This window comes from Chinchilla lanigera, unplaced genomic scaffold, assembly GCF_000276665.1.
Source record: "Chinchilla lanigera isolate Chin_1 unplaced genomic scaffold, ChiLan1.0 scaffold00031, whole genome shotgun sequence".
In the NCBI taxonomy this organism is placed as follows: domain Eukaryota; kingdom Metazoa; phylum Chordata; class Mammalia; order Rodentia; family Chinchillidae; genus Chinchilla; species Chinchilla lanigera.
Window position 1 is genome coordinate 23178874 of NW_004955432.1, and position 20907 is coordinate 23199780.

Below are 20907 nucleotides of genomic sequence, written 5' to 3' on the forward strand. Positions count from 1 at the left end.
CACAACCCTACTCCAGAAACTTGGAACCAGGCGCTCTGCCTGGGAAAACCTAAGCGCCCCAGGGCGCGGAGCACAGCCCTGTCAGGTCGAAGCGAACGAGTTACCTTCCCTTCAAAGACAGCTTGGATTGTTTTCGCTGTATCAGTCCAGGCGTTTTGCCGCCCGAGACTAAGAAATCTATAGGAGGGCGGGTTAGTTTACACACTGTCCACTTGTCACTGCCTCTAAGACACACAAAAGCCTCTTGAAATAACACAGGCCGGCCTGAAACGCTTAAAGCGGACAGCTCGTGGCGGGTAAGTGCCCCAGCTCCCTCCTCGCACCTCCCTGGGCTGTTACAAAGCGCGTTTGCGAAGGAGTCCGCGCCGCGCTCGGGTCCCGCCTGGGGCTGCGGTCGAGCGCAGGGAAGCCCCGGGGGCCGGGGGGCGCGGCCGCGGAACCTTCTGGCTCCGTAAAGCTGTATTCCGATGGAGGGGAAGCGTGTTTTCGTCTCCTTAAAAACGTGCGCCTTGCCAACGGGGCGCGAACCCGGTTAGGGTCGCGGGAAGGGCGGGAGCAGGGGGAGGAAGGCTCGGAGCGGTGCCCACCTGCGCGCCGCGCGCACCGCAGCAGGCTGCGAGGCCGAGGCAGGAAGGCCGGAAGGAGGAAGGGAGCGCGGCGGGGTGGGGGCGCCGCGGCAGACCTGGCCCGGAGGCGGGGAGGCGCGGAGGCGCGGCGAGGCGTGCGGGATGGGCGGGTGGCGGCCGCTGGGAGCAAGTGACATCACAGCGGGTCAGAGAAAAAGGGGCGAGCGGCAGGCGCGGGCGCACTGGGGCGCCCGGCATCAGCAGCAGAAGCCCGGCCCGCGCCGCAGGCCCGAGAGACCATGCAGAGGTCGCCTCTAGAGAAGGCCAGCGTCGTCTCCAAACTTTTCTTCAGGTGAGAGCCCCGCAGTGCACCTTCGGAAGCACACGTGCCCGGGAAGAGGGAGTGCGCGGGGCAGAGCCGGGGGCACGCTGGGTCTTGCTCTGCTCTGGTTCCCAGAGGTGCACTGTCACTCATGGTTTTGAAAGAAAATGCAGACTTGGTGAGATAAAGTGGCATTAAAATTAGAAAAGAAGCAAAAACTGAAGCTAATTTTTGCAGAGAGAGCAAAACCTACTGTGACTGAGTCAGACTCCCAAGACCCACACAGGCTACGGTGCAACTGATTCCGCTGATTTTTTTGTTTTTCTGAGAAACTTGTACATTGTGAAGTTGTTAATAACAGATTCTTTAGTTTGGCCCTCCCCGCCTTGCATGACTCAGAAACTGGTCTTTTTGGCATAGGTATTACAAATCTCACTCCTGCATGTAGTAGGTGCTCACAAAACATTTATTGACTGAATTTTGAAAGCAAAAGTGCAGAAGAAGAGGTAGAAATTATATGCATAACGTTTTTATTGTGATACCAAGTAAATCTAACAAGTGTTTGCCGCAATTCCATTACTCTTCTTTTTAAGAAGGAAAACAAATCTAATGAAACATTTAACTTAGGAAAGCGCAAAAACTGTGAGTTATGCATGTAAAATGGAAGCCAACGTTATCATGGAAATGTGAAGCAATGGGTACAGGTACTGAAGTTATATCCAAATAACGTTTAGTAAATTGTATTCTTATCTCATTTTGCATGTGATGATCCATAAAAGCTAGCAAACTTCATCTAATGAGATTTTTAAAAGTAGCTTAATTTGGAGTCTTAGGCAAAGTGTGGTTAAATGTAGCCTTCACCTTTGGAGTGTTCTTTGGATACTGTATCTACTTTGTTACTGCTATTGTGTTTGTGCAGAGGAATGAATAGGCGCAGCTCTCGTGGGACCTTACTTGACTCACAATCCTCCAATGAATCAGCCGCTAAAGTACCAGAAAAGTCAAATGAATTATAAATATGCCCGTGTATGCATGAGCTTGGGGAAGGGGCTTCATCTTTCCCATCTTTCTAATGTTCCATTCTGTGCATGCTCAGCAAGCCTGGAATCCAGGTGCTCACACAGAGGCCTTTGGTCATTGAAAGGGAGCTCCTCACTGTGGACAGGAGAGGGACTTTACTCTTTGGAATCCCTGTACATTAACATTTATAGACCCTTTTGCTAATTAATCTATAAAACTGACCTATCTGTTCATCTGTTTTCCTGCTACTTATAAAATAAGAACGTTAACTGGCATAAATTATAGAATTTTTGTTAGAACATTTTGAGGAATCCAAATGCCAATCCATCTAAAAATACAGTTTCCAGGAGAATGAATATTTTATGGTTACTTCTAAGTACTAAGGAACTTCAAAATTGCTCATCTGCCAAAATGTTTTTTAAATTTTCTTTTTAAAAGATCACCTACCATAGTTTAGTATAATTTTTAAAAATGCTCATAGATTGATTTGAAAAGAAAATGTAATTTTAATAGCTACTAAATTTTTAAGAGCATACTCATTTCTGCTCTTTAAACTACTTCATAATAAGTTGCTCTAAGAATAAGTGTGTTTTTAAAAGTTAAATTCCTGCTATTTATAGGAACTGACAATCACCTAAAGTACCAATGATTACAAACTTTCTTCTGGACTATAATTCTAAACTGGTAAAAACTTATTTTCTGCACTGGGCTCGGTAATATTACTTAGTGGTCACAGGTGGTAGGCTTGGGGCTCATAATGTTTTGACTCAAATTCCAGATCTACCACTTAGTAGCTGAGTGACTTGAGTCCCTCTGCATCTCTGTGTGACGTGACCTTAAAACTCTGAGACTGAGATGGAACTTTCACGGAGGGGTTCATGTGCAGAGAAAATGTATATCCAGTGTTTAACCCTGTCAATGTTAGCTCTGTTATACTTACTATCCTTAACTGACACATTTTTACATCCTTTACATTACTATGGGCTTTGTTTGCACAAGATGATCAATTCCTCTCTGTTGAGTATAATTTTGGGATTATCCATCTGTATATACAATAAATGGGCCTATTTGAGATTTTAAAGAAAGTCTCCATTAACATGTCCTTACCAGATACGTAATATAGAAAGTCATGTGCTTGTGTCATATCTTCTTAAATGCCCTCAAACTTAACTTTCTGAATATAATCTCTCAATTTTATAGTCACAGAAGAGTAAAACTGTTCCGGTCTGGGTTGTGGAGTCTATTAAGTATCACTTTAATTATCTAGGTTTTGTGGTTGGAAAATCAAAAAGTCTGGGAAAAATATCTAAGTACTTTCTTAATTTTGCAAGGGTTTCATATCAAGTAAAAAATTTCAAATGTATTGGAACTGTCTTAATGAGCACTATAAAGAGTTTCATCATAAAGCTTCAAATTATTTATGAATATCATGGAAAATAAGTATAATAAGTTGAAGCTCTGATGAAAACATTTGTGAAATAACTTCTCTTTTGTTCCTGGGCTTGAACCCAGGTCCTTCACACTGAGCTACACTCTCATCACTCTTTAAATTTAATTTAATTTTAAAACGGGTCTCTGTAAATTGGCCAGGTTAGGCACAAACTTGCGATCCTCCTGCCTCATCCTCCTAGAGTAATGAGATTATAGGCACATGCCACCACACCTGACTGAAATAAGATATGTTAAATCTAGAGGTGATAAACTTGCATGATTCATATACAAGTGAGACTGATTTATAAATATTTACCAACAGTGGTTAAACTTCTTATTCTTGGCAATATTTCAACTTTACATTTTCTCATAGCTTTTAATACATTCAGTTTCTTTTTCCCTGTCTTTTTTCTGTCTCTTGTTTCCCCAAATTTCTCATATTCTGTTTAGTTGTTAGATTATGGATTACACCATGTGGATAGTACAAACTGAATTTTCATCATGGTGTCCGTTCTGGAAGTCTTGCTCTACACTCAAGGAGGGGAGCCCCACGGAAACCCAATGTTGTGTAGCATACATCTCTTAAAAGACTGAGTACAGGGTCTTCCCATAAGCTCCGAAGTCAAATCTCAAGTCAGACAAAAGAGTGAAATATATTAGGATTTAGGGTGGGCATTCACAAAAAATTAAGTATTGCAAGTCTCAGGTTAATAGTAAGATCATGTACAGTACTTTTGTAATTACCAGAGGCAGAGTAATGAGAAAATGTTGAACATATAACACTAAGATTTATGTGACATTTTGAGCCACTAGAATAGGAGTGGTAGCTTAAAATATCTACCAGTGAAAACCACATTTCTCTTCTAAGCATTTTGCCTTTGATCAGAATATTTAGACAAGGCCCAGTGGTCCATGCCTGTAATACCAGCTCCTTGGGAGGCTGAGGCAGGAAGATTGCAAGTTCAAGACTAGCGTGGGCAATTTAGGGAGACCCTGTCTCTAAATAAAAGAGCTGGGGATGTAGCTGAGTCTTAAAGTGCCCCTGAGTTTGATCTGCAGTGGTGGAAACAACCAAACATAATTGGATCTCCTACGATGGTCTTATCTTTACAAATATATACATTTCCTTTCCTACATATGTATCATCCTCACTTCATTAGCATTCATCATCTTGTGTTAGAATAAGAATCACATTACTCAGACTGATCACTTGGAATTCCTCCTAAATGACTTTTGACTATTTGTCAAAATAAAAATTTTCTTCATCATTTACTTTAACAGCCAAGTGTTACCTAACTTTAGGTATTGTCCTTCAGAAAATGCATTACAAAGTTTAAATATGATTCTTACTGAAGAAAAACAGAAGTGCTTTGAGCAACTGAAACATAATTATATAAGAATATAATAAAAGATTCATAAACAGGGTAATTTTGAAGAGAACCAAATTCATAAGTGACATAGAGGCATAGCATTAAAAACAATCCATCACAGTTTCCTTATAGTGACATTTCATTGACATGTTCAGCATGAAGAAAGCTAAAAGTTATGGTTGAGCCATAAGTATTGTTGCAATTTATTGGGAATGTTCATAAAAACATTGCCACAGGAAACCAGAGTTTTGAGGTCTCTTCTCTACATGATATGACTAATATATATATATGCTTATCTATGCGTATAATATTTTACAATTAAGTTTATTTTAACTAATTTTTTGTTTTAAAAATTCTTCTTTAGTTTTGAAGTGTATCCCAATGAATTTTCTTACGTGCTTGCATCATATAGTATGTGTTACAGTTTTAATATTCAGTTCCTTCCTAAAGAGAGCATTGGAATCTGTTTTTCTTAACTGGTTCATCAATATTTTGTGTTTGATGTGGCAATTAAAATATTCCTCAGAGCCTACTATACACAAGGGAAATCATGGCTTTCTAGCTTTCTGCTGTGTTTTATGGGAGGAAGTAGGATGTAGTGTCATAATAATACATAAATGTTGGAACTTGTTTGAGGTCCTTGAATGAACACTGCTATAAAATATATTATTATTGTAGTGTCCTTTCACAAGAACCTATAATTTCAGTATGATAGAGCTATAAGTATAGGATTGCCAAACCATCAGGGAACGGTGTTAACCATTTAGCATGCAGTTATGTGTTGTTTGTCAAAACTTTAAAAACACCTCTGACTCAGCAGCAATTTTGACCATTTTGATTCCTGACGCATCTTGTGTAGGGCATTTGCCTGGAGCAAAATCGCAGAGATGCAATGGGTCAAGAGGGGAAACCAGACCCTGATAAAAACAGTCAAATAGTCTGGGGACATGAACAGAGGATTGCTTTTTAAATATGTCAGTTACATTATCACAGAGCAGAGCATTACTATTTCAGTTGCTTCTCTTCAGCTCCTAGGAATGAATGTACCCTGTGGTTGTTTCAGTTTGAAATTAGCATTACAAGGTGGTTTTGCATAGAGCTCAGCAAAGAGCTTGAGCGAAGCCTGTAAAAATTTAATTTACTATTACATTGCTTGGTATAGACAATTACATTCCTGTAGAAGTCTGGAAAGGTCTGATTTCCACAGTTGTTTCCAAGTTGCAAAGCTTGTCAAATTTGCTACTTCTGGTGCTGCTCCATTAACTTGCCACTAACTTTGGACATCAATAACTCTTTCAAATTTTAAAGCCCTAGATGCTAATTTTTAAAATATTACTCATATCATTTCATGACTTGCATGGAATGATTTATTGTCTTTTTGTGAGGAGAATGAGTCAGTGGCAATCAATTTAGAGACCTACACATATTGTCAACTGGTAACATTCGACAGTACCCAGTGGTGACATCATGTGAAAAAGAGGGGGAGCAAAGCAGTCAGAACTGTGGGCAGATTTTTGATGCTCAGAGCACTTATTTCCCCAAATTTTCCTTCTAACCCTTATGGCTTGGCTTTTGTGGGACAGTTTACTTGCTGATTCTTTGCTTGTAGGGTAAGGGAGTGAGCTGAAGATTTTTGTTAAGTCTTTAAAGGATTGTTAGGACTCTCAGTTGTGTTATGACATAGGCTGAGAGTTCTACCAGCAGCTGAGTAATACTTCCTTTGTAGGTCATGATTCTGGGCAGCTTGGAGGATGCTCTCATTCATTTATTCACCACCCTCTGTATTTCATGCAGGCATTAAGCAGTAGAAGTGGCTAGCAAAAAAACTGTTGTGGCCTTCATGGAATAAATTCTCTGCATCCCATAAACTGAAGGGCTTATAAAACAGTGTTCAGTAAGGGTGCCTAACACCGGTCAAGAAAGGTTTGCCAAAGGAAACGTCTCTTGCATTCAGCGGGAGTTATTCAGACAAAGGAATATGAGTTAGGGGATGGGTTAAGGAAATTTAAACCCAGAACCAATGGATGATGTATAAGAATGGTAGGAAGAGGAAGCAAGGCACTTTGAAAGAATTCAGAGAGATGCGTCTGCAAACTCTAGCAAGGGCGAGATCACAAGGGACTCGGTACAGTTTGTTTGAGCTTTATCAAACTGCGAGAGAAAAGCCACAGATTTTAAGGAGAAGAATGACAAGCCCGATTCAGTGGCTTTGCAGTTTTGCAAAAGAAATGAGCTGAAAAAGTGACTGTAGGAATAAAGAGAAAGATATGGATTTGAAAGACATTTATGAAGTAAAAGGAACAGGTTTGTTATTGATTAGAAGTGAAAGGTGAATCAGAAAAATCCAGAATAATCTCTACATTTGCTGATTTGGGTGACAGGGTGGATAGGGGCACTGTTTATTGGCTGAGTGGGGCAGTTCAGCTGGAGAAGAAGGCCTGGGGTAGGAATGAAGGAGTCCTTCACAGACCCTCTATGTCTCTCAAAAATGAAGACGTTTTAAAACAAAAATGAAGGGTTTACGGCCATGTAATTTGGTTACGTGAAAATAGTCTTGTACTTACTTCGGTGTACATTTTTTCAGTACCAAGGGAACTTCTATCTTTCAAATCAGAGATAAATTTGACCTAAAAGCTCACATTTACTTATCTCTACTTCCTTTCACCTGATACTTAATAGAGCTACTGTATCTATGAAAGTTAATAGACCGCTTGTTTACGTGAACTGTGAAATATGAAGAAAGAAAATAAATCTTCCATCCGTTAATTAGTTAATGGGCCAAATTGAACCAACATCAGTAATACAGCTAGACGTTAGATGTTCACATAAATTATTTAATTCATTAAATGTATAACTACAGTGAAAGTTAGAATTTTATTCAGTGTTAAGAGTTTGTAAGACTGTTGAAATTAAAGTGGATACATAGCAATGCTTGTAACATTAGAGATAAGTTTTAGGCAATGGAATGTTACTAGCCATAAAGATAATCAATATAAAATGAAATCATTTAAGTGAAAGAAGATTTTGAAATACAAATGTGGTTTTTCAGTTATTAATTAATTCATCACGCATACATGTATGCACTTACTTGGCATAAATATTGCACTTGCCACGGATATATAGTGGTTTGAAGATTTAAAACACAAAAGTTTATTATACATCATTTTATTCTTCTTTTACTGAAATTTTCATGCTAATTTTTTTATATATATCCTGGGGATTGAGCCCATGACCTTTGCACTGAGCTGCATCTCCATCTTGTTCCATTTTTTAAGACAAGATCTTACCAAGTCACTAAGTTGCCCAGGCTTGAATTTATGGTATCCTTGGCCCAGTCTCCCAGAGGGCTGGGATTATGGGTATGCAGCACCATTCTAATATTTTTAATGATGTAATTGTTCTCTTTGGACTTGACGGATCATCATAAACATCTAGATTTAACCCTTATTCTGCTTATTGAAAGGAAGCTAAAATTTCTGAATTATAGAATTGTTGACTGTGTAAAGTACCTCTCTTGTATTAAATGATTTCAAAGTCACCAGTATAATTCTTTCACAACAAAAACTGTTTGATTTTGAAAAATTTTAAAAAACTTCCTAAATGTGAATATGCCATTTCATTTAGACATGAGTGTCATCAAAAATACAATGAAAGTTTAATTTTAAAAAATGTATTACAGTAAAAGACACACTGCTACTAATCCCCCTCAAAATACTCCCCTTGGGTTTGAACACATACATCTCATTGTTCTTGTCACTTTCTGAAGATGTTCTGGAAGTTCTCTTTCATAAGTATCTTTAGTGGGGCTGTTGTACCTGCCTTAATGTCCTGAATCTATTAAAAGTTTCTACCTTTCATTATCATTTTGGCTTTGTGGAAGAGCTGAAGCTTTAGGGCAGTGCTTTTCAAATTATGGTCTGCTAATTACCTGCTCTAAAATACATTTAGTTCATATATTTGTAGTATAATACATATGTAAAATGGTACATATCATATTAAATGTGCAGATTCCTGGATCCTCCTCTATACCTACTAAATCAGAATCTCTGGGAGAGAACTACTACAATATTTCATTATTTTAAAAACATTCTAGGTGATTATTTTTATTCACTAAAATCCAAGAACCATTAGATCGTCAGGTCAGTCTTTAAGAATGGGTTTAGGTAGCCTAAGTGCTATTCAACCTTGGTTGGTGTAAAAAGCCCCTGGAAGTCTGGATCCCAACCCCACAGACTTGGACTGTGTCTAAAGTGGGGTCCAGGAACTTGTACCTCTAAGAATGACAATCTCTCATTCCCCAATGACCACTTTTGATATTGGTAGTGTATTAATCTGATTTGAAACACTGGACTAAGGAACATTTATATTAAGGGATATGATTCATAAAAACTAGGATTTTTTTTGTACTAGATTGAACATAGGGTCTTTGCAATCAGCTAGATCCTCAGCTTTTTCATTTCTTCCTTTTTAAATTTTGAGACAGAATCTTACTGGGTTGCATAAGTGTGGCTCTAAATCACAGTCCTCCTGCCTCAGCCTGCCAGAGTGCTGGGATTATATGTATGTGCCATAGCACCCAGCTCTGTGAAATGTTTCAAAAGGTTCACAGACTTCAATCCATTGTGCTTCTGATACAGAAGATCCAAGAAAGGACTTGGTGTAGAGTTCACAAGAACTTCTGGAAGATTCTGATCTACAGTCTCAGCTTAAAAAATATTAATAAAGAATAAAAAGACTATCATAGATTAATGTGTTTATAGAATCTTCATCTTTAGGTCATTAATAAAAGATTTTGGGACAAGACGGGATTGTATCAAAAAAATTGTGAAATGTGGGTTATGAGGTGGTTTTATCTTTTCCCATTTCCTTAACCTACTCTCTCAGTAGTCCTGTTTGTCTATCAATTTTAGAGTACAAGAGAGCTCTGAAAGTTAACCACTCTTTAGAAAAGTAACAGTAGAAACAGAAGTTGTTCAGCTGGTCACAGAATTGAGTATTTTCTCTTGAGTTGCTTTTGAAGTCTGAAATTTTGTCTCCTGATATTTATTAAACCCTTTTTACATGTCAGGGTAATGCATATTACCTAAGTGAATTCTCTGTACAATTCTAAATTCATTCTAGAGGAATATATGGTTTAAAAAGGTTAAAGAGTTTATAGAAGCTCACCCTGATAATTACTGCCAAGTAAGAATGTGAATTTAGATTAGCTTAAATCCAGGTCTCTGCTCTTAGAGTACACTATATTGCCTACAAACCTAGAATGGAATTGGTTAATTATATTATATCACTAAATTTTTTCTTCAATCAGATTTTATTGGTTTTAGATATACATAATGATCACATTCATTGTAGAGAATTTGTATCTGTGTATGATATAACTTGATTCTTTTTTTCTCATTTCCCTACCCTTCAATTCCTCCCCTCCCCATTTACAAAAGCTTTGTTTTGATTTTTGCTTCTGTTATGACTTTTTTTTTTTTTTTTGGTTTTTCTCTGGTACCGGGAACCGAACTCACGACCTTGCACTTGCCAGGCAGGCGCTTTGCTGCTGAGCTAAATCCCCAGCCCCTGTTATGACTTTTTTTTAACTTCTCCCTTCCTTCCTCCTCCCCAACTCTCCTCCCCATTTCAGCATTTTCTTCCTATTGCACATACCTAATATTCATTTTGGTTCTTATTTACGGTTTCTCATACCAGAGAAACCATGCGCTATTTACACGTGTCTCTGATTTATTTCACTTAAGAATATGGTCTCAAAGGGCATCAGTTTATCTGGGAATAAGTCAGGCTTATCCTTCTTTATGGCAGGTAGTACTCCGCTGTATAAAAGACACATCTTTATTCATTCCTCAGTTGACAGGCATTTGTGCAATATCGCTTGATTTTATATAGATTTTAAACATTCTCTTGCCTTTGAAGTTTGTGCTTTAATGCAGTCATTACATAAAGAATATTATTTAACAAGGCATGAAACTTCATTCTTCTCGGAAAGACCAGGGAAGAATGCCTCGTGCTTAATTACTGCTGTTGCTTTGCATAGGTTGCTGTGACAAGCTCCTTCAGGGAGGAAGGAAGATGTGCTCTTAAAGAATAAAAGATTTGTTCAGCCAGAGTGTGCCAGACGCTGATCACTGTCACACAGCAACAGCACAGTTGAAAAGTACCTGGCCCAGGCTGTGCGTCTCATCCTAATTTGTTCCACTCAGGTGCCGGCCATCAACCTTCATTTCTTTCTTCATGTTCTGAAATCCGTCTTTCTGTCACTACCCAGGCCCTCGAACACACCCAGACGGCCTTTCTGTCGAGCTTTTGCGTCTTCTCTAACCCACCAGCTGCACCCGTCAGCTGTGTCCCCAGGCCGTCACCTCTGTGTCACCTCACCGTGTCCCGTCCTTCTTTGCTAACCGCTCTGACCACTGTCCCTTAGCTTTTCATTGTTTGTGTCGTCTGTGAACATTTTTCCATTTGCTTTATTTTTTATTTTATTTCTTTATTTCTCAGGGCTGAAGGAGGGACGGAGCCACCCGGCAGATGGTTCTTTAACGCAGTACTTGATACTTCAGAGTCTATAAAATTTAGATTTTGCTGAGGCAGTGGTTTTTCCTTTAGTTACTGAAGGAGGCAAGGCTTATTTTAGCTCACAGTTTGCAGAGGTTTCCTTAGGTACTTGGCTGGTTCCAAGGCATGACACCAGGACAGAGGAGAACCAGTCTATGGCAAGGCAGGGAGGCAGTGGTAAGGCAGGCTTACTGGTTGCTGCTGCCTTCGTTCCCTTTATGTTCCACCCAGGTTATAAACCTATTGCTTAGTGCCACCACACCCAGGGTGGGGCTTCCCTCTTCAGTAAATCCATTCAGTCACACTCAGAACTATGCTAATCCAATTAGGGGACTAACCTAGTACCACACACCCTAATCCCAATGGCACGAACCCATGATCCAGCTACTTCCCCGTGAGCACATGCGGCTTTGGGAGGGCATCTAGATATAAGCCATAACATTCCACTACTAGCCACGCACTTCCCTTTATGCAAAACGCATTTAGTCCATCTCTAGAGTTGCTGAAGTCCTAGTAGTTTCAGCGCTGCTGAAAAACCCAAGTCCAAATTCTTCCCTGGGATTTAAGAAAAATTCTTAGCTTTGAGCCCCATTCGGTGTATGTGAGTGATGTAGGCGTAAAGATGAAATGGGCTTGTGTGGAGCTCACCAGGTTCTGCCTTTTTCACTATTCTTAAAGAAGAATTCATACTTTATCAGTGAATTCAAATTTTCAGATGAAATCTTCCTAGGAGCTGTGGTATATACAATTAGAAGTGACTATAACAGGAAATAACTTTTTCATAAACACAAAAACATAGTTGAACTCCACTACAAAATAAAGGCTGAAGTCATTACATCACATTGTATGCATCATTTTCTTAGTCCTATTGTTTTCTCCACAATATTATACTTCTGAAGTTGAGATGCCTTTTATGATTGTATAGCTTAGCTGAGATGCCTCTCATAACAGAATAAAAAGAAAAACTTTCCAACCTTCAGTCCCAGTAATAAATCATATAGAAACTTAGTAATACATAAGCAGTAAATATTCCTTCGTCTGGTGTCTTTGTTTGCATTGTTTTTGCATTCATTGAGTCCCACAAGGTTGACTTCCACATAAATTTACTTTGTTGGTTGATATTTTGGGGGAAAGATTACTTTGTGATAGTTTTTAAGGAAATAGGTAATATTAGTCTGAAGTTTGTCTGGCATGTCATGAGGTATAATTACAGTACAAATTACCCAAGATCAGCGTTTCATTGTGCCTTTAAATTATACTGCCTGTCCCACAGGTGAAGGTGTTATGAATACAGCTTGTCACTGTAAACCTATTCATAGAAATGAAAGACCAAGAGTGATTCAGAAGAATTATTTTCAACCTGAATGTGAATAAGGATTAGACAACTCTAATTATGATACCAAAGAAGAAAGTGATAGGTAATTGTGTGAACAAGTATATAGTGATGTTCATTTCTAAAAACTATGTGTAATGTAACGTTCCTTTTTGAAAAAGCAAGTGTTAAATTGACTGTGAGTGTCATAATCAGTGTCACCTTAGAGTATATAAGCATGATAAAGCACTATAAAACCGTGATAATATCATCTGGGGCTTGTTATGTATCACTTCCGGGTGTTGCACAGCTCTCTCTTATGCTCTGACGAGACCTTGTGTGAGCAGGTGTGCTGGAGACGTGGTGGGCTACTGAGTGAGCGTGGCTCGTGGGTGTTACAGTGTCATGTCGTTAGGCATTGCCAAGATAGCCCCGAAAGACCGTAATAGGCTGACGTATGCGCAGAGAGTGGTCAGAGGGGGCTTTCCCACCGTCTGTACTAAATGCCTTGGCCTGGCAGGTAAGGGTAATGCTTGGATGGCTGCAGTGTGCTGAAATTGGCATATAACATTTGAGAATAATTCATTCCAATTTTAATAATAGAACGCACTAAAAATGTTGACATTTCAAATTGGTGAATTCCGTGAAGTATTTTGGGGCAGTGGAGAAGTTGGACCTCATAGTTTGAAAAACCGCTAAATTAGGTTTTCCCTTGCACTGGTTGTTCCTGACCTTCCTTTGAGTTCCATGTTTTGCCCATCTGTATTCTTAGGAAATGAGCTACGTTCTATTTCATGTCTACCCTCATAAGCATGCCTTAGGTAACAATGGAGGAAGACGCATGTACTTTGGAATCAGACTTGGCTAGAATCCTCACTCTGTGACTTATTAACAGTGTGGTCTTGGGCAACTTACTTAATCTTTTTTACTACTCAGTTATTCTCACTGGGACAATGATTTATTCTTATCTTAACATGGCCTACCGGTATTTTGATATCTAACAGTCCTTAAATACAGTCCTTCCTCTGTATATAAGCCAGAGTTCTCCAGAGAAGCAAACCAATAGCAAACACATTTATTTAATATATGTGATTTATTACAAGGAATTAACTCACATGATCATGAAAGCTGACAAGTGAGGATTGGCTGGCAGGATGGAGACCTAGGAGAGCCAGTGTTCCAGTTATAATTCAAAGGCAGTCTGCTGGAGAGTGCTGTCTCGCTTGGGAAGACCAAATCTTTTTGCTTAATTCAGATCTTCAACTGATTGGGTGAAGTTTACCTACTTGGAGAGGGGATGTACTTCACCTGAACTTCCCTGCTTTTTCAGTTTTCTGTTGAGACTCCAAGAAAGTACCTCTTATCTCTAAATTTAACTGGCTCTGGATTCTGGAGCGCACACTCCCAACAAACGCCCCTGTCCAATTCCATATGTGTAGCTTTTGCCGGTGACTCCATCCCCAGCTTTTGAGTTTAAATACTCAGATTATTCTTTGGGTGTATTTTCCAATTCTTCTGTTGTTTAAGGGCAAAATAGTGTGTTTGTTGGGGCCACCATAACAGACTTACATAAACTAGCTGGCTTAAACAACAGAAATCTATTGTTTTACAGTTCTGAAGGCTGGAAGTGTAGCATCAGGTGTTGGCAGTTTTGATTTCTTCTGAGGGATGCAAAGGGGAATCTCTTCCATGCCTTTCCCGTGGTTTGCTGTGTCCTCTGAAAAGGCTTCATCCTGATCACTGTCTTCACCTTCATGGTGTTCTCCCTTGTGCCTGTCTCTGTCCAAATTTCACCTCTGAAAAAGGACAACAGTCCTATTGATTCAGACCCACTGTAGTTACTCTCCATTTATGAAAGTTTGGTGCACCTCTTTTAAAAACAGGGTGAAGACTAAATATTAGCAAGACTGTCTTGATAATGAGAAGTGTTACATATAAAAATATTTTATTGAGGAGAATCACATAATCTTGGCTACAGGCTTTATAGGATTATCTGCTTCATGTTATGACTCAGGAAAAGGGAGGAAATGTTATTAAAGAACGGTCCTTGGGAAAGTATAGATACATCAGATTTTTATTGTATTTACTATAGACTTAAAAAAAGGTTTTGAGCCAGGTGCGGTGGCACGTGACTGTAATCCCATCTACTCAGGAAGCTGAGGCAGGATGATTGCAAGTTTAAGGCTAGAGATAAGTGACTTAGTGAGATCTTATCTCAAAATTAAAAGGAAGAGAGCTGAAGACATAGGTCAGTGGTAAAGTGTTTGCCTGGTGTGCTTAAGGCTTCAGGTTCAAACCCCAGTGCTACACACACACACACACACACACACACACACACACACACAATAAACACAAAAACTTAAAAAAAATGCTTTGATCAGGAGTAGCGGCTAAGAAGCATCTATTTGCAACCAGTGTGCTCACAGGAGCTATAAACATACTATGTTTATGGAATTAATTAGTATATTCATTCAGTTTCTAATCTGTCCAGTTCACTGAACAAGACAATAGAGATAAAAGGATAAATATTACACCTATATTGTCCTCAATAATTTAGTCTTATGAGGGGAATAAATTAGCAAAGTGTAATGTTGTGACATAAATTTGACAATTGAAAACATTGGATGACACTCACAGCCATACCCTATAATATGTGCAAGAATACAAAAGTTAAAAAATTCTATAAGGCATTCTCACACAGTTCAGTGTGGCTGGAGAGTAGAGGGATAGGTAGACAAATGGATAGGCCGCTTGTGGTAGAGGGCTAGGTTAAGGAAATTAAGGACAGACTGGCACACACAGGTGGAAAATTAAAACCAGCCTGGAGAAAGGGTCACCCCTACGTAATCTCTGTAGAATTATTTCAGTGCATTTAGGTTTCTTGGAAATAGAAATTAGGTTTTACTTCAAGGAAGTTATTAATTTTTCTTTAGTGTCACCTGTATAAACCAAAGAATGCTATGCCTGATAATGGCAAGAATCCTTTTAAAAATTAAGAGCCACCTTATTATCCATGGTTTTATCAGTGGGAGTTCCTGCAGAGTTCAAACGGGAGAAAATCTGGCTCAGCATTTCCTTTAAAGTTCATTTTCCTAAAGTGTGAATGGAAATGAGATCACAGCATTTCAAGGTTAAATAAAATCTCTTAAGTGGCCATAAAATGATTTTCCCTAAACTGCCATGTTGTACATTATGATTTATACTTTTAATTACCTGATTTCCAGAGTAAACATTTTGAACTATTAAATTGCTTATTAGGAACAATTAATGAATCAATCATCCATTATTGTGTGTTTTGCCTCTGAAATTACAGCAATTTATGGTTTTTAAACAACAGATCTTAACAATATGTTGCTGATATTTAAAGAAAAGATATATACAGAGTAAATGCAGGAAATTTAAAACATGGCCCTTGCAGTAGTCTTATTTCCATGGTAAACCGGGGACTGATTGCTGTCTCCAGGACTTGCCTGGTCCTCGCCTTTTTGCTGGAATTTGCAGTGGGGATTACTGAGGGTCGGGCTGGTGCTGCTCTCCTCCCTGTTCTGGCGAGCTTCATTACCGGGGTCCATCCCAGTGAGAGTGAGGTTTTGAGGCAATGAAACCTTGGTCCCCAAACTCAGGAACAGGGGAAGAAACAACAAAGACACTAAATTCACCTTTTAATTAAAAATGCTTTAATATTTGTGTTTTAAAAGGTGAAGTGATCACAAAGAAAGACAAAAAAGTTAAAATACCACAAACAACCAAATTCCACATTAAATTTGAAGCTGGGAAGCCGAGAAGGCCGAGTCCAAGGCCATGATGTCGTTTGAAGCCTTCTGAAGGACAAACGTGAGCAACAGTAGGGTACAGTATCACAGAGCAGGGAGGGTACACAAATTAGGTGGAGGAGAAGGTGAAGGTGAAGAAATATTTCAGAATTGACTGGTCTTTATCCAGCTAGATGATTCCAAGCAGAATCCTTGACACCACTGCCATCATAAGTGATGAAGCGATTAAAAATCAACTTTATATTCCTGATGCAGCAATTGTATCCATGTTATTTTGGAGTACTGGTTCTCAAACATTTATAGTTACTTCCAGCTTCCATTTTACCATTCTGTTCATCAAGCAAAATAAGCAAGTAAATAAACATCCGTGAACAAACTATGTTGAGCAAAACTCACTGTATTTAAAAATTTTAATTTTGGCAAAAGTTGCTTTGAGGTAATAAATGGTAACCAAGTGACAGAAAGGACTTCATAAAAGTGGGTTTTTTTAGTATACATAGTGAGAAGACATTAAACCATTTGGATGTTGAAAGTCATGAAAAAGCTCAGCGTGTGCTTTGCTTGTGATAACTCATGCCAAGCAGATACCTGACTTCACTGCCCAGTGCTTCCCAGAGGGTATCTGCTCCTAAGAAAGATGTGTCATCTCCACCTCTTGAGAAAAGTCAAGCAGCTTCAATCCCAGATGTTGAATTAGATTCAGAAAGGTAATCATGGCTCCGAAAGGGGACGGGTACTTTTCTTCCAAGGCCATAGAAGCCCATCAGAGTGAGTTTGCTTCGGGCTCTGGTGCTGGTATCTAGATACGTCAGGTGAACAGAGGGCCTTAATAAGTGGTTTAAAGTTCCATAAAATTGAAGGACTACCAAAAATGGGGTAATTATGAAAGAAATGCTAGCAAAGTTAAATCATGTGGGAGGAATCCTTGTATGTTGTTCATGTGAATGAATGACTGAATGAGTAACCCTCGTTTAGGCAGCAGGCAGGTGGAGCAGTGGTCCTTCTTTCTCTTGCAGCTCCCCCTGGGAGTTTGGGAGGTATTATCACAATCTGTTCAATAATTTTCCCTTTTTCTTCTGTCTGCCATCAACATTCTTTGGATGGTTAGAACTATGCAGATTACACGGGCTATTTCAAATTCATGGTCAGTACATCAGATTACAAGACAATTTCTAGTGCATTTGAACCCATCTACACAGAGGAGTTTAATTTCTGCTCAGTCTTTTAAGTTTTAATTATTTTACACATAAAGGAGGTATGCTATGAGGTTTATTAATGTGTCAGTTTTATGAAAAGTGTCATGCCATGGTGGTTTGAATTTGCTATTTTATTTCATTTGGCTAGCTAAATAAAAAGTAATGCTAGATATTGTGGAAGCATGATTGTTTTATACAAACAAAATTATTTTGACTTGAAAAGGTCTGATATGTGATACCTTCATCTTAAGTTTTAGTAAATGAAAATGTCATGTGCTCTGTTGTATTAATAAAAGTCAAATGTCAAATAAAAATGACTACAAGCTTTAATTATTGTTTTAGGGGAATGAGTTTTATGAAAATCCAAGTTGTAATAGTGGCTATAAATGCCAAATTCTTTTTATCATGAGGAATTTAAAAAGTCATTCTATACAAAATTGAAAGTTTTATTCTAAGAAATAAAATGGACTAAATACAGCATTATATGTGTGTGCTTAAAAAATCACTATATAGCATTTTCTTTGCAGTGAAACCCCAAACTTCTTATGATAAGTGACCAGAACAATGTTATCTGGGATGCTAGGACTTCTTTTTTTTCAGTTAATTTAAACTTTACAAGTTCTAAACATCTGTATGTATTATGAGTCTCTGCTATTTCATAATTTAAAAATAAGTTGATTACATAGTGATTACATTCATTGTGAGGAGTCTTAATTCTTTTTTTACTTCCCCTTCTACTTCATGATTAATAATTATCTAGTTTCTGTTGGAAATAGGCAGAACTTTGAAAGCTATCACAGTTGCTGAGTAGACCAATTTATGAGTCCACTGTCCATGCATAGTACCTTGCTCTAAATGAAGGAAAAGCTAAATGAGTTAGACGTGAGAAGAAAAGACAGCAGGTGCAGTAGAAGAGAGATGGAAAGCAAAGCAAAAGCTTATTTTTTTTTTTTTTGGTTTTTCTCCGGTACCGGGAACCGAACTCACGACATTGCGCTTGCCAGGCAGGCGCTTTTGCCACTGAGCTAAATCCCCAGCCCCAGCAAAAGCTTATGGATTTCTGTTATTCGTGGTGAATCTGCATTGGTGTTTCAATTTCTAATGGGAGAAATTATGGAGGTGAAAATCTTGACCAAGCACTCTTAAATTCTGTCCAAGTCTGTTGCATATATGCAGGATTATTCAAAAGGAAGATTGGCTGGAGTTTTGCATAAATTAATATTTAATAACGTGTATAAGTATAGCTGTTTGGTTTATTTTGTTTTGTATTTATAAGAAATTCCTGGCCTGAGGCAAAAATGGAGAACTCTTTGGTAAGGCAGAAATTTTATTCAATTTTATTGGCTTAAATTCATGGGATAAAATCTTTCTCTAATGTGATTCTGTGGTGATTGCAGTCAGCCTACAATTAATGGATTTTAGCGTTCATAATTTACCTTAAACCATGGTTCAGTTTGGGGACACACATATAGGTTGGCTGTGGTGAAACTACCAAGAAATACTAAACAATATTAATAATTATAGATGGTAAACGGGTCATTATACTACTGAATTTTGTTTGGTTTGATGAACCTTGGTGACAGCACTCTTCGTAGTCAAAACCAGATGTCATGCTGTAACACGACTTCTTAAAATGGATGCAGAGAATTCAGAAAGCTTTTTATAAAAGCAGCCCAAAGATTTTGAAATGAGCTGAAAACTCACTTATGGGAATTGTCACCCAATCTAAGATATAGATAAAAAGAGTTGTGTTTATATTTTTGAAGAAAGAGGTTGAGATTTATTTTTTAATTTCTTGAGAATGCCTTTGCAGTTTTAATATTGATAGTGAAATACTGTTCATTTGTAAAGTTAGTGTTGTATTTAAAGCATATTGAAAATACAAGCTTCACTATAGGTAGGACACATTTCTTTTTTATTAAATCTTCTGCGGGTCCCTTTCTTTCCACTGTAGCAGCATATGTTTGTTCTAAGCCTTTCAAATCTCTGGTAGTCAGTGGTCTGCTATGGTTGGCTCTTCCTAGCTGAGCTAATTATCAAATATTCAGTAAATTTGTGAGCTGGTTGCTAAACATAGCCATAATTAAACATCAAATTATTTAAATCTATAATTAAATAAATTATATTAAAACAACAGTAATAAAAATTCAAAAGTTATCATTTTCTGATTTTTATTGTTTGTACTTTCAAGATTATTTGTGTTCATTGTATCTGAATGGTGGATATATTATATTATAATATGTAATTGCTTATCTCTTCCAAATCTGTGCTTGCTGACTTCATATTTGGTAACTTGAAATGGTAAGATTATTTTTGCCAGAATAAATGGATGATGAAAGATTTTGATTTTACTTTATGGAAAGGGGATTATTGACTATTAGCAGTACACAGAACCACTGTGTGTAGCTGTTTGCACCCAGCTTTCCAGTCTCCTCTCACTAACACACCTTGCCACAATTAATTTTCTTAAACTGAAAAGGCTAAGCCTAGTACAGTCAAGAGTGCAGGCAGAGTGTGGGAAAGTCTAGACTTTTCCATTGAGTAATTCAGACCAGTTTAGTATCTCTGAGCACCATTTCTTTACCCTTAAAACAGGGCAGTGGTCCCTTTTTATTGTTCCTACTTAAGGGAATTTCCAAATTAAAATTAGAATGTGCTTGTAGAAGGTGAGAGTATTAGAGGCAGCTCAGTTAGACAGAAATTAATGTACAGTCAGAGAGGGACTAGGCTGTCAAGGAAGTCAGCACAGAAATAAAGACATCAGAATTGTGGCTGGAGGCACATCTGAAGAAATCCAGACCTCAAGGGAGAGATGCAATGGCCAGGCCTACATACCTCCCTAAGGGCTAAACAGTAACTTGGAATTATACCTTAATTACCTCCCTCTGGTCCAGGAGATCCAGCTGGCAGTCCAGGCACCAGTCACCCAGTGGGAGATCAGAGCATCCAGACCTGTCCCTTCCCAGAAATGCCTGTGCTCTTTCTATGTGGCCTTGCTACACTGTGACTGGTTTCCCTACTGGCCTGATATTGGTTAAGTGGCTATGCTTGTAATCCTATAGGTTTGACCCATGTTGTACCCACATTGTGACTTTGCTGCATAAATGGCCACGGACAAAGGGCCTTGGTGGCAACCCATTTTCTGGACCCCTCTGTCTCTCAGGAGCTATCTCTCAATGAATCTTTCCTAATCTTAACCTCTGTCCCTTGAAATTCATTCTTTGATTTCAGGGCACACGGACTGGGCACATCTGACATCTAGCAGGCTAGGAATTACAATTCTCATGTATCAAAAGCTCTTTGGAAAAGGCTATGTGCACACAATTTTTTATTAGTAGTAAACTCCAGTTTTACCTTTT

The 20907-nt window shown here is 38.5% G+C and overlaps 1 protein-coding gene across 2 annotated transcripts in view; it reads left to right on the plus strand.

The window, feature by feature from the left end:
- The first annotated feature begins 771 nt into the window (after positions 1–771).
- Cftr (cystic fibrosis transmembrane conductance regulator (ATP-binding cassette sub-family C, member 7)) overlaps positions 772–20907 on the plus strand; it is a 148703-nt gene continuing 128567 nt past the window's right edge. The window contains exon 1 of one of the 2 annotated variants that reach the window (XM_013515961.1): positions 772–918. In XM_013515961.1, coding sequence (XP_013371415.1) covers positions 866–918 — 53 coding nt within the window. In that variant the 5' untranslated portion in view covers positions 772–865. The remainder of the gene's footprint in view (positions 919–20907) is intronic. The other variant, XM_005388136.2, reaches the window with a different exon arrangement.